At 37.1% G+C, this 13,225-nt stretch overlaps 1 protein-coding gene across 1 annotated transcript in view; it reads right to left on the bottom strand.

Annotated features, from left to right (window-relative positions):
• COL24A1 (collagen type XXIV alpha 1 chain) overlaps positions 1–13,225 on the bottom strand; it is a 115,634-nt gene that overhangs the window by 54,481 nt on the left and 47,928 nt on the right. The window contains exons 20-23 of the mRNA XM_026038019.1: positions 12,578–12,631; positions 5,844–5,897; positions 1,450–1,503; positions 30–74 (exon numbers count right to left, since the gene is read on the bottom strand). Of these exons, the coding sequence (XP_025893804.1) occupies positions 30–74; positions 1,450–1,503; positions 5,844–5,897; positions 12,578–12,631 (207 nt within the window). The remainder of the gene's footprint in view (positions 1–29; positions 75–1,449; positions 1,504–5,843; positions 5,898–12,577; positions 12,632–13,225) is intronic.

Raw genomic sequence — 13,225 nt, forward strand, 5'->3', positions numbered from 1 at the left:
TCTGCAGTAACAGATTTAATTATACTTACTCTTGGTCCAATTCCTCCAATAGGTCCAACTGGTCCTACTTCTCCCTACAAAAAATGAAGGCTTCAGTAACCTTGATATCAAGTGCAGCTTTTACTAAAAATCTGCAGACTATTTACATACATATATATGCCATCTTAAGTTGGTTCATATATGCATTTATGGGTCTTTAAGTCTGAGAGAAACATTGAGATAAAGTATTCTGACCCCAGTTAAAGTAATTAGCTCAAAAGTCATGCCCCATGCAACAGCAGGCAAGTTTTTTAATTTAAAAAACTTTGGATTTTGGGCAGGGAGAGACTCTGCAACAATGGCCAACCTCTCTCTGACCTATGGTTACTTTCCTTCTAGCAGCATTTGACACCTGAGGACTATATGAGCACAGGCACATTCCTGATTTTTCCAAATCAGCCAAGCTGTTTCATGCTTGTTTGGAGGGATAGAGGTGTGTGTGGTGTGTGTGTGTGTGGTGTGTGTGTGTGGTGTGTGTGTGTGTGTGGTGTGTGTGTGTGTGTGGTGTGTGTGTGTGTGTGGTGTGTGTGTGTGTGTTGGGGGGAGGGAGTCAGGCTGTTACTCCCAGCAACGTAATTTTCAGAGGTTTAAAGGAGAAGAAAGGAGACACAGCCTAGCCTGCTGTGCGCACTGACATAATCACCCATGACAGGGAGCAGCAGTGTTAACTCTTCAGGGTAGCCTCACTATAAAGTTATACTGAAGCACCATCTGTATCAATGGCGTGTCAGGATGTCGTGCTGTGATCATTTCACAGTTCACTAATCTCTCTCAATAAAGAAGATTCGCCTCGGCTTTGGGGGCAGGCAGCACACAAGCTTTTCAATTCCAAACAATATGCAGCAAAGGAATTGAGAAACCCTAACTTCCTGGTTTCTAACAAAACAGATGTTAGCCAGTTGACACTATTAGCCTTTAATCACTCATAACCTATCACAACAGACCACAATTAAGTGAGCTACTCAGAAGTCCAAAGCATATCCTCAGGTTCATCAATTAAATAATTTTTAAAATTATTTTAGCATGAGACATGACTTTTTATGGTGATAAAAAAGTAATATTTAATAAACTTACAAGCTGAAAAGCTGCTTTCCTCCACATTCAGGTTTATTACTTAGTGCTAGAATATTGTAATTAAGTTCATATAACCTTTTTCTCYCATCCCTACCCCCACCACACTTTAACTAAAAACTTTGTACAAGAGTGGACCTGAATTCCCTGGGATTCCACTGAGACCATGGAAATAAAACCTCACAGCACCACTAAAAGCTCTATGTAACACTTGCCAACATGCAATAAATGTGAAATCTTGCATGACAACACCATAAATACCTACTGTTATCAGCTAAAAATCTCTCTCAACTTTTTCTTTAAAAGCAAACTGTTGATTAGATATGTTTTCCATCTTACCTCCAGTCCTTTGGGGCCTGCTGGCCCTGGAGGCCCTCGGTCACCAAGAAGTCCCTAAGCATCAGAACAAYGACAGTGAGCCCTTACATCAACTAAAAAGAGGTCTAAAAAACCTCTTACAAACCTAGACAGAAATAGAAGAAAAGTGAGGAAGTAGACCTCATTACTTACTGTTGTCCTTTTCCCTTAGGCAATCAACAGTAGACATAGCAGAATTTTAACATCTGTTGATAAACTGAGTATCTTACAATTTTAAAGTACATAGATTTTTCTAAGACTTCTTTTTCTTTCTTTTGAAGAAGAAATAACAAAAATGGATCTTACAAAGGAACAACTGCTCTTCTAGGAAGACATWAATCAGGCCACTACACTAAGATTAAAGGAGAACCAATGCAACTYATTTTGGCATAGGCACAGCGTAACAGTTGATGATGAGTTTGCAATGGAAGTGAACTACAAAGTGAATTTGGACTATCAGATTGTGCAGACCTACTAGTGATTTTCAGTCCTTACTTCCCCATCAGAATAACAGTCAGCATCCCAGAGATAAAGAACCTCAACCTCTGGCAACTCTGAGTTTCCGCATCTGTTCACAGCAACATTTCCAAAACTTAGTTAAARTGACCTAGCAGCTACTATAGCAGTAACTACTGTGTGTCAAAAATCTCAGCCATCCAAACTACRTGGCAGTAATTGGGAAAAGCAGTTGAACTGATGTAGGACAATTAAAAAAAAAATATGTAAACATACCTTTCCAAAACATTTCTAGTACATTTAGCAATATCAGATAAATCAATGTGAAGCAAGAAACCACCTTTTGGGAGAGATATGATTAGCCTCTGTCTCTGAAGAAAGAGAGGGTGGGAAACTTCCAAGTGTAAACCTGATCAATGTCCTACTAATGAAGCTGAAGTCCAGGCTGAAGGTGCAGGCATTGGTCCAGTAACAATATACTTAGCACACAAAGTAAAATGGAGCAAAAATGGGGGAGCTTGAGGTACTAAATTTCATCACCGAACCCATCAGTCTACAAAAGCTTGAGGTGGAGAACTGCAGTGTGACAGGCCACTACAAAAGCAACAGGAAGGCTTTAGTAGCTCCACGTAAATAATATTCTTGGGTAGTCAGGAATTCTTTCTTTGGCAGAAGTGTACGTTCATTGCAACAACAAAATACATGAAGAGATATGGTTTTCAGTATAATGTAGTTGCACAGTGGAAATATTAGCAACACTGCTACTGCATGAACCCTTAAAATTAACTAACTTGGAACTGGAAAAAAAGCCCTTTAAAACTTTCAAAAGGTTATTAAGACTAAATTCATCTTCTATTTCTGCTTTGAGATTTCAGCCAAACAACAGCAAAAAAGTAGTGCTGGAGATGTACCAGCATGGCTGGAAAGAACCTGGGGGAATCAACAAATGGAAGTACCTTATATTTTTCATACATATAACTTTCCAGTTGACTATCCCTTCCAGGACTAGGGGGACTCCTAGTAGCTCCAAGTGTTAAATATGTTAGCAAAACAAAACATCAAATAGCAAAAGAAGGAAGTTCTCAACTACTTCCCTAGTATAACAAATATTACTGGAAAAACTAGTTCAGTAGTCAAAATGTCAGTTTTTTCCTCTTTTCTTGGTTGTGGAACAGAAATTCTTACAAGAATAACATAGAAAATAAACAGAAATATTCAGAATTTCTCAAAGGAAATTTTTTTTTTTTCCCTTTTACATAAGCATGCCTTTTTATGAGCAGTGGATCAAGATCAAACACCTCCTTAAACATGGTTTCCAAAATGAATAATGTTTTGTAGACCAAATTACATAATACAGTCTTCGAACATCACTTTAGGGATGTCAGATTTGCTGATTACTACCCTAACTTGGAGGAAATGGACAATCCAGRAGTRCTGCTGGTTTTTAGAGGTGGCTGAYGATGCTCACAGAGCTTAAGCTTTCCACCATGAGGACGAATTTCTCCCATGTCAGCTGCTAAGAACTGAAGATTACCTTGCCTTCTTGGCTTTTAAAATGGGTACTGCTTCTGATGAAGCATAAAACAAAAGTTTAAGGAAAGTAAAGTGAAAACAGATTAAAAAAGCTGTGTGAAAATTTTTAAAACTTTAGTCAACACAGGACATCTGGGAATCCTGAAAGCCAAACATTTCCAGCATTATGCAGCCCTCCATCAATATTAAAAGYAACGTGTATTTGAGATAGTATTACCAAACTGGAAATATAAACCACCAATTCTGCTTGTTTAGAGCAGGCTGCCTATGTTTTCTGCCTCATTTGCAAATGTGCATGAAGCACCAAATCTTGCTCAGCTGTGTAATTTCTGTACCTAAGGAAAGCTAAATCCAAAATAAACTTTGTGCATTACCTCTTCGCACCTTTTTTTTTTTTTTTTTTTGATAGAATTTGGGTGAAAAGACACTAGATCAATACTGTGCATCTAAGACATTTTAACTAATTTTGTATTTTGTTGTATGACAAATAATATGATCTCGYTTAGCAAAGGAATTGAACACTGGTATTAGATCTCAGTTTCAGCATTCATGTACCAGTAGTTTGGATAATTAAACTTGATCTACAGTTCAAGAATCCTTTAATTTCCCCCTTTCTATGTTCCCTAAACATAATCTTTTATCAAAGGCTCTTTTTAGGCACTCTGATAATTCACCATTCTCAGAAACACAGGAGCAACTACCACTGCAACATTCAATCATTCATAAAAGGCTGTCAACATCATACATAAAAATAAGAAAATCAAGCTAATGAAGCTATAAAAGAAAATGAAATGCATTAAAAGGTCTGTGCCTGTCTCTGGAAACTTTGTTTTCTCCTCTCTGYCTCATCAAACATTGAGTTTTCAGCCACCCTAGTGGACTGGCCTATTTTGGGAAAATGATCTTGACACAGTTCAAACAGATGCAACAAAAATTGGATTGAGATGTTCTCCAGAATGATGAATTTTGGCATAGACTCGTTATTACCATTTTCCATTTTTAGACCACTTAATAGTTCCCTGTCCTGCTTTTTCATAAGCAAGCAGCCTTGAAATATCACTGCTCTGCTGATATCACTGGTCTTATTTCCATCTCAGTTTATTCACAGACAGCTCACATACTTGGTCCTTGGTCCATTGTCACTGTTGGTCTTGCACAGTTCTTTTGTCTCCTTGATTTCTGCCCTCTACTTTACCTACACAATTCAGACAGGCCTTTTGTTTTGGTGAGAAAAATAAACCATCTCTTGTAGCACAGTCATTCAGACACTATCTCCATCTACACCCATTTGACTGGGTCTTTCGTGAATACAAATGCTTGGAACTGCATGTGCTACTTAGATAAAGTCTTTCCATGCTTTGTACAATGGCATTAACAAAATTCTTTGCCTAATGCATTCTAGAATTGCATTTCATCTCAAGCAGCCTTATCATGCTGTTCCRTCAAAGAGACCTGTCAGTGTCTTTCCTTCTACTGTGGCAAACTGTCCGAAATCTTGAGTTTACAGTAGGATTTATTGTTTTAACCCCTGCATGCATGAGTYTGGAGCAACAGAAGCAGATGAATTGGTACAAAGGACTTTTTAACAAAACAACAGCCAACTTGTTTCCTTATACAAATTTCATTCTGACATTATTTATTGCTGAAAATAGGATAGGCAAGAATAGTCTTAATAATGATAAATGAGGAACCTCACYGGACTTTCTTTTCAACTACAAATAACTAATCTTTACCTTACCTTCCTATAGGCTAAACAACTCAATCACCTCCCTACAGGTTAATTTCTGAACTACCAACATTTTTTTGTACTGTTCTCTACCTTTTTGATTTTGAGCAAAATTACCAGGACATGCTTTTATCCAAAACTTAGTTGTAAGCTTTATATGTGGAAATTATTGCCTAAGCTTGATTTAAATTATTAGTTCTCTACTAAAGATGTTCAATTAATCTGGCACAGTCTATGCTTTATTAGGTGCATATGAATTTTATCCATTTTCCATATTTTTAATTATTAATCCCCTCAAAATTTGTTCAAAAATACCATGTACTATTCAAGTGAATTTATAAAGGTCTGTGTGCATTTGGAACTCATTTTTTCTTATTTAAATAAAGGTGAAATATTTACTACTTTCTAACTATATGGTGCTCCCTCCAAGTTTTCTTGTACCTGACTAGCCCTTATGTTTCCATCTAACACCAAGTTACCCTTATAACAGTGTGGACAGCATGAAGCATTACACTGACTTCCTCACATAAACACCAGAGGCGAAGTCCAAGTGGTCTGACAGCAGCATTGCCCTCTCATGATGCCAGTGTCCATCTTGCACAGCTGCCCCTCAGATTTACACTGGTGCTGCTGCTGTGCATCAAGTTCCAAGGAGTCTTACCTTTGGACCTTCAGGGCCATTTGCTCCGGGCACACCAATATCTCCTGGAAAACCCTAAATAAATCACACAAACAATTTGTAAGGCAGGAATGTTTCCAGTATTCTTGTTTTGATCCTGTTTGTTCATTTAAGAAATTTAACAAATTTGAACCACGGAAACRAAGAAATTGGTTTGTTCGACCATCCCCAGAATGTCAAAGTCCATTAAGTTCCCCTGACAGGACTTGGATAAATGACAGATTTTAGGCAGCTTTCATTAAACTCCATTTAGCAGATGTCAGTATGGATTTCATTTCTCTTAACATGAGACTTGTTATCCACTAAACAACATTTATAATTAAAGCATTGAACTGGTCTTGATATACAAAAAACCCACAAAGCAGAAAGCACCACACCTCAGACTCAAGAATCCAAAATAAAATCCAAAATAAAATCCAAAATAAAATCCAAAATAAAATCCAAAATAAAATCCAAAATAAAATCCAAAATAATGAAGCTCTTTAATCCTTGGCTTCACTTTAAGGCTCAGATCACTGCAAGATTAAGAAAACAGTAGAACACTTTTTGTGCCTAAATCAGCAGGTACTAATCTAGCAGTAGGTTCTAACCTAGTTCTGGTCAGCAGCAAGTGAAGGGCACTTGCAAATAATACTATTCAGAGCAAGTCTTTGTGAAGTAGTGTTTGTTAGAGATCCAGTTGTTGGTAAAGAACCAAACAAATATGCAATGGAAATGAATCACTTATAATTATATCACCTAAAGCTATTTGGCCCGTGAGCACTGAGTGGGCCTCAATGGAGATGCTTCCATGTGCTCCAAGTAGCYGGCTTTGCAAGGAAGGTTATCGAGAGGAAACAAAAACGAACGCTGCTAACCCCTACAACACAAACATTAGTGAGTTTAGTTTCAGAAACACTCCCTGAAGAAATATAATCTTTGCACATCATGGAAGCAAAAGCACTGCACATGCTGAAAATATTTTAAAGAACATTTCATAAAGAAATTCCAGCATGAAATTCCCTCTGGGCACTCTTCCATACTGCAGGCTAATGCATGTCAACAGTGAAGCTTCAGGAGTAATTTTTAGTTTTTTCAAGCACAAGAGAGGCATACAAAATTGTCTCATTAGGAACAGTTAGCTGCACTCTGTTTTCCCAAAAACCACCAAGCAGGAAATACAGCTGATAATCATTTTAATGATTATTTAAAATTGTTTGATACCAATCACAGAACACTTGACAGAAAGGTGAAGTCAGACTAAAGCAGGAACTTGACAAAATATACTACTTTTTCTGTAAGCAGAACAGTAGAGCTGCCACATAATAATAATTTTTTAAAAGCATTTAAGGCATCACTGTTAGCTGATGAGCTTTCTTCTACTTCTTATAAATTGTTCTTAAGAGGATGAAAATAGAGTTATAGATAAGATAGATAGGTAAACAGAATGTAAATATTGTTAGATGTGTTTATTTAATAAATCTGAAATAAATGTAGGAAATAAAGTTCATGATTTCTTAAAAAAAAAAAATCTAAAAAAAACCCAAGTGGTAAAAGAGTTCAGTTGAATTTTCAGGATAACTGAAACCAACCTAACATGCCATGTTTCACAACTGTATCAAAATGATCATTTCTGTTTGCAACAAAACAATAATTACTACCAGAGTTGTGCAAAATCTCCAACATGCCTCTAGGTGGCACATGGTTTATTAYTCACAGGTGGCAAGGCAGCCAGATTGTTACCTAAGTTATATCAGTGGATCAGCCTAAATTTCAGAATAGTTCTTAAGAAATTTGCCAATAAAAACCAGCCCCATTTACTTATTGAATTATACTGCAGAGTTAAGCCAGTAAATTAACAATGGAAGTTGTTAAGCCATCCTTTAATATTCTTAGATTTGATGAGCTTACAGGCACACAATAATTAAAGGAAGGAACCTTTATGATTTTCTAATGTGTCAAAATGCACTAAACATGCCATAGAGACAGCTCTCCTAATGCTAATAAATATTCCAGAAAATATCTTGTCAAAGAACATGTCTACTTAGAAAGACTTCTATGTTTTTATATGGAAATTCACATAAATATTTCCAGAGGGCATCAGTAAGAACTACAAGATCTAAGTGTTGACAAGTGCCATGAGTTACAACAATCATTCAATTTAGAAATGTTGCTATTTCAAAGTCTTAGGATACAAGACGGCTATTAGGCTGAAAGCACCAAACTGAGCAACGCTAAACGTTTAAAATCTTCATTGTTTCTCTTTGCTATGTGTCTTTTTTTTTTTTTTTTTTTCCCCTCTTCTTCCTCCTCCTGACAGCAGCACCTACAAAGAAAGTGCAGGAAAAGAAAACGAATGGAGGGTTTTTTTTTTTCCCTCCCCAAAACAACAGCTGCTTTTCCCATAAAGTCATTCTAGAATAAAACATAAAATCATTATTCTCGCATAAAGAAAAGGCCAGGAAATCAACAGATAATTTATAGCTGTAATAGGTAATTTTCTGCTGAGATCCTTCAGAACAGAATATTAGTAGATACCATGAGTTCTTCTAAAGAAATGCAGAGGGTAGACTCCGGATTTTGCCATCAGTCTGATGTCTGGCAGCTGTAGGTTACAAAATATTTTCAAGCTTTTGCAGTCAACATGGCCTTTTGCCAGCAAAGCACTTTAGAGTTTACTTAGTTTAATCATAATAGTAGTAGCAGTATCAAAAATCACTGAAATACCAGCTATCTCAAAACACAGATGATTTAATCTCACCATGAAAACATTGATTTTTGTGCTATGTTTAACCATGAAATATGTTTCATAAAGAAACAACAACAAAAATACTCTAATATTTATTATCTATATAATAAATAACCAAACCCTAAAGAGACTGATGGATTGTTAGGACTTAACCAGTGAATGCCTTTTAGCTCTGCAGTCAGTCCTTGGAGATGGCAGCTGCACAAGCTCACGCTTTGCCCCTTTCTGTGGGGCTGCTRATCGGGAGCCGACTGTTAAAAGCCTGGAGCACACGCTCCATTTCCACCAGCAACTCCCCTGCACTTGCAGCATCCAACTGCTCCTGGGGTTTTCCGCAAGACAGGCTCTAACACCCTCTACTTACTGAGGGGATCCCCAGGTATCCTCAGCAGGGCTGGGACAGGAGCTCTGCAAGGGCAACAGCCTCTCCTGGGACTGTGAAAGCTCCTTCACTTGACAAGCTCCCCCGCTCAGAGATGATCTCATTCAGTTATGTGCAATGCTTCACTTGAATGACAACATAGAATGAATTTTCAGTGGTGATAGTGACTAAATGTAGCCCCTGAATYCCAACAGGAAGCTTAATTAAAGCTTTTGTAATTAAAGGGAGATTCCTGCATAATACTACAACCTCTCTAGACCAAACAAATGAGAGAGATAATTTGGCATTCTCATACAAGAAGCATTTGTGATTCTTCTGAAAACACGAGCAATCTATGCAGACACACAATTTTACTCAGAAAGAGAAGTGTCACACCTCTCTGAGGTCTCACACCACTCAATCTGAAAAAGACAAACCTGTAAGAAAGCAAATCCAATGGAAAATATTTATGAAAGTCTGTAAAAACACACTAGGACCTAGGAGGAACTGGTTAAAAAAATTGGTTCAAGATACTACGCAAGGTTAAGCAGGAAGGCTTTCTGCAGACAGAACAGTTSTTCAGACACATGCCAAAGCATGCAAATAATTCAGCTATAAAATTATCTTCATTTCTGTATTCTCTCCAAGTCATTTATATATTAACTGATTTTATTGCTAAGTTTGATAAGTTATTCAATTTATTTAATACTAAAAAGGCTATTGCATTCATGGCATTGTTGGCACAGCCTCAAAACATCAGGTGGTAAGATAAAAACGTGCATTAAAAACTTCTTTTGTTTCAAAATGAACAATTTAAAGCAGCCAATGATTCACTTACAAAAAATGTGCCTCTTTGTTTATTATTATATGAATATATTCTATTGCTTTGTAATGTTATTGCCTTAAGCATGAAACATATAGCAGCTGAATCCCATATGAGTACCTTCCTGAAAGAATGAGCTAAATACTTCAAAATAATCCAGAGATGAAATAAAGTTCTACTGAAGATAACGACTGATACTCTCTCTACTCCAGATGAAAACTATTTAGAATACTCAGAGYACATCTGAAGGCAACTATCATCCCCAATCCTGGGGGATAATTCAATATCATTCTTAGAGCAAAATTTACCTACAAGTAAAATGCTATGGCTACATGACTGTTAAAACCTATTCTAATTTCATTTATCTTAGAATATCCATTACACACCTAGCTTTAAACATCCTAGAGAGTTGTAAATTTAGATGTTCATTTTTAGATGCACAAAGCAGGTAACCTTATAAACCTTGTGCTGGAGAATACACTCTGAAAAGGACTTGCTCATGTGCTGTGTTTTCGGAGGAACAGGTATGTTCACCCTGAAACAGCCCCTAACTCTGTGCCCTAATGCCCAGAAGAGGATTTGCCTTAAACACTGTAAGACCTCCACACAAAGAAGAGGGAAAAAAAAAAAGTACATGGGGCRGCCAAGCACTGCATAGCTGCCCAAGGGACAGGGACAAGGCCCCTGTTGCTCCCTCCTTACAGAGCTGGGCTCAGCACCGCAGCCCCCGGCGCAGCTTCGCCCCAAGTGCTAATTTTGCCCCAAGCAGCTAATTTAGGCTGTTTGTTTTTCAAGCAAGTGCCACTACCACCCTTCCTGGAAGGCAGACAGGATGTCGTGTTCAGATCACCTTCAAATCACTCTCGTTCCGAGAAATTACTCACTACAGTTCTGAGGTCTGTACGGACTATTTCCAGAAGGATAAATGAGAACATGTAACAGGAATTGAACATGTCCATTTTCTACATGGGGTCACAAAATGTCCAAGCATTCAGATAAAGAAAGGAGAATGGGGAGAACAGGGAAAACAGCTCTGTTCGACCTGACAGCTGCCCATTTCTGGAGGTCTTGAAAGAAACATGACTAGAGATGCACTGGCAGGAAAAACTGCAGCAATTGCCCATACATCACATATCCCAGCGTGTCTAGATAGCTCCTGCCAATAACCATTAGCTAYTTCTATAAGGTATAAATCAACAATGAAAATAAGACATAATCTTCAAATTTAAGAGGATATTTATTCTTCCTTTTATTAAAGAACTTCTGGAATTTCCAATTTCTTCAAGATCCTGGTATACAGCTGTTCTGTCTCCCTTACATTTGTGCTATAACCATATGGTGACCATGTTTTTGTGTGTGCAAACAGGACAGGCAAAATTCACTTTGTTTCATAAGGGTTTGGCTTATGTGAGTAAAGGTATGAGATGCATTGCTTTGCAGCTTCAAATCTGACATTTTGCTGTCAAATATTTGAAGAAAAACACTTGGTCACTCATGATTTGATTATCTATCCAGAAACAATTTGCCTTCAAGTGCCTGAAGTAATTCTGCTCTGCCAAGCTGAGTGTGACCACGGCACAAGCTTCAGGACCGACAATTTGTCGGAGGACAGAGGATGTGGGGATTTCTTCTGCTTATAGAGRAGCTACTCACAAAATGTGAAATCAAAATGTGAATTTAATACCATTCTACTTGAACAGTATTAATATTTTAATATCCCCAGTCACTAAAACATACTAGCTTATTCTGAACAGACCATCCTGTGAAGCTAAACACATTTCCTGGCAAGTTTACTCTCAGCAAGGACTTGTCTTCAGCAAGAAAGTCCACATTCTGCAACACCAGTGAAACCTGCAGTAACTAACAAGGTGATAACACACAACTTTCTCTTTGAGGATAGAGCCCTTGGCTTCCCAGTTACCATGGGTGAGAGCTCAGAACCTCTGTTTGAAGAAAAATGCTCCTACAGTTATAGGAGGTCTTGTAAGACCAGAACAATCAAACTAGCTACTATGTATCTTATGAATATATGCATTTTTATATATATACACACACACATATATATAAAGAAAGCTTCTGTGGGAGGAAGCAGATTAAAAAAAATGAATATTTGCTGTCTTCAGCATCTGTGTGTGTAGATGCTTGCATTTCCTGTCAAGTCCACAGTATTTTTATTTTTTCCATAGCTCATGACCCAAAACAAGGGAAAAAAATGAATCAAAAGAATCGAGTTCCAAAAAGCAAAAGAATTGAGTGCCATAAAGCACCCAAATGTAACAACTGAGGACTTCCAAAATATTTAACAGTTCCTAGTTAACTACTGTGCCAGAATCAAATACTTAATGATGCTTCCCATGTAACCGGTGTCCATTCTTTGCATTCCTTCCAACTTTTTTTTTTTAAGAAAGTAGTATTCTTCCAGGCTTGAAAGATTCTGTTTGTAAACACATTGTGGAATTTGTGAGTGAAAGCATATCTCAGATGGGAGTACATGGGATGAGGGTAATCCTACATCACTTGGATTCACATAAGAACTGATTCCAACTGCATATGCAAATGAGGTACTTATGCTGTATTAAAGGATATAGTATATTAATATTTTGCTTTAGAAAATATGGGGTTTTTGTACCTTAAGGAAAATTAACCGATTAGCCTATAGGATAGGACTAGATAAACAGTACTTGCAGATTCAGCTAAGTCAAAATATTTGTGGGAAAAAAAAAAGAAAACAAATCCATCTGACTGATTTTTATAATTTAAAAATAAATGACATGAAATTTAAATTTCATCAAGTAATTTCTTACCTCAGGACCTGGAGGACCCAATGGTCCCTGTGATCCAGGATCTCCAATTTTTCCCTTAAAAGAATACAGACTGTTAGGTTTTGGTTAACCAATTATATAWTAAGTAATAGACTCTTAAGATTGAAAAAAATATATATTTATGGAAACCAACAAAACTGTTCAGATGACTTTTCTATTAAGCAGTTAGTTTCATACTGCTCTATTAATTACAGACTCACTCTTCACGCCTTGTTTAAATTACAAGGAATAAATGCCTCTGAATTGCCCTGAGATTTTATGAGATTTTTCCATGCTCTCTGCAAATTCAGTTAGCCCAAACGGTCATCTAGGCCAGTCCCAAAGCTCCTAGTGAATCTAGTTCTTACACTGCCACGATGACTATTTCCCTGAAAGTAACTGTCACATACAGAATGCCAAACGTCTTAAGTAATTCCCATTTGAAATCTGACATAATATATGCTGATCTTTATAACATAACTCAGGCATGTGAGGATGTGACTCAGAAATCAATTATAACTGACTAGAAATAAAGCTAATTTAGTCTTTTTTTTTTTGAGTATTTTAACATAAGTGGCTCCTAGAGGATTATATGTGGCCTACATGTAAGACACAGAAGTATCAAATATAACATGCAGTGATATACTGAGA

The sequence above is a fragment of the Nothoprocta perdicaria genome, unplaced genomic scaffold, assembly GCF_003342845.1.
Source record: "Nothoprocta perdicaria isolate Ctin4 unplaced genomic scaffold, notPer1 scaffold_20, whole genome shotgun sequence".
Taxonomy (NCBI): domain Eukaryota; kingdom Metazoa; phylum Chordata; class Aves; order Tinamiformes; family Tinamidae; genus Nothoprocta; species Nothoprocta perdicaria.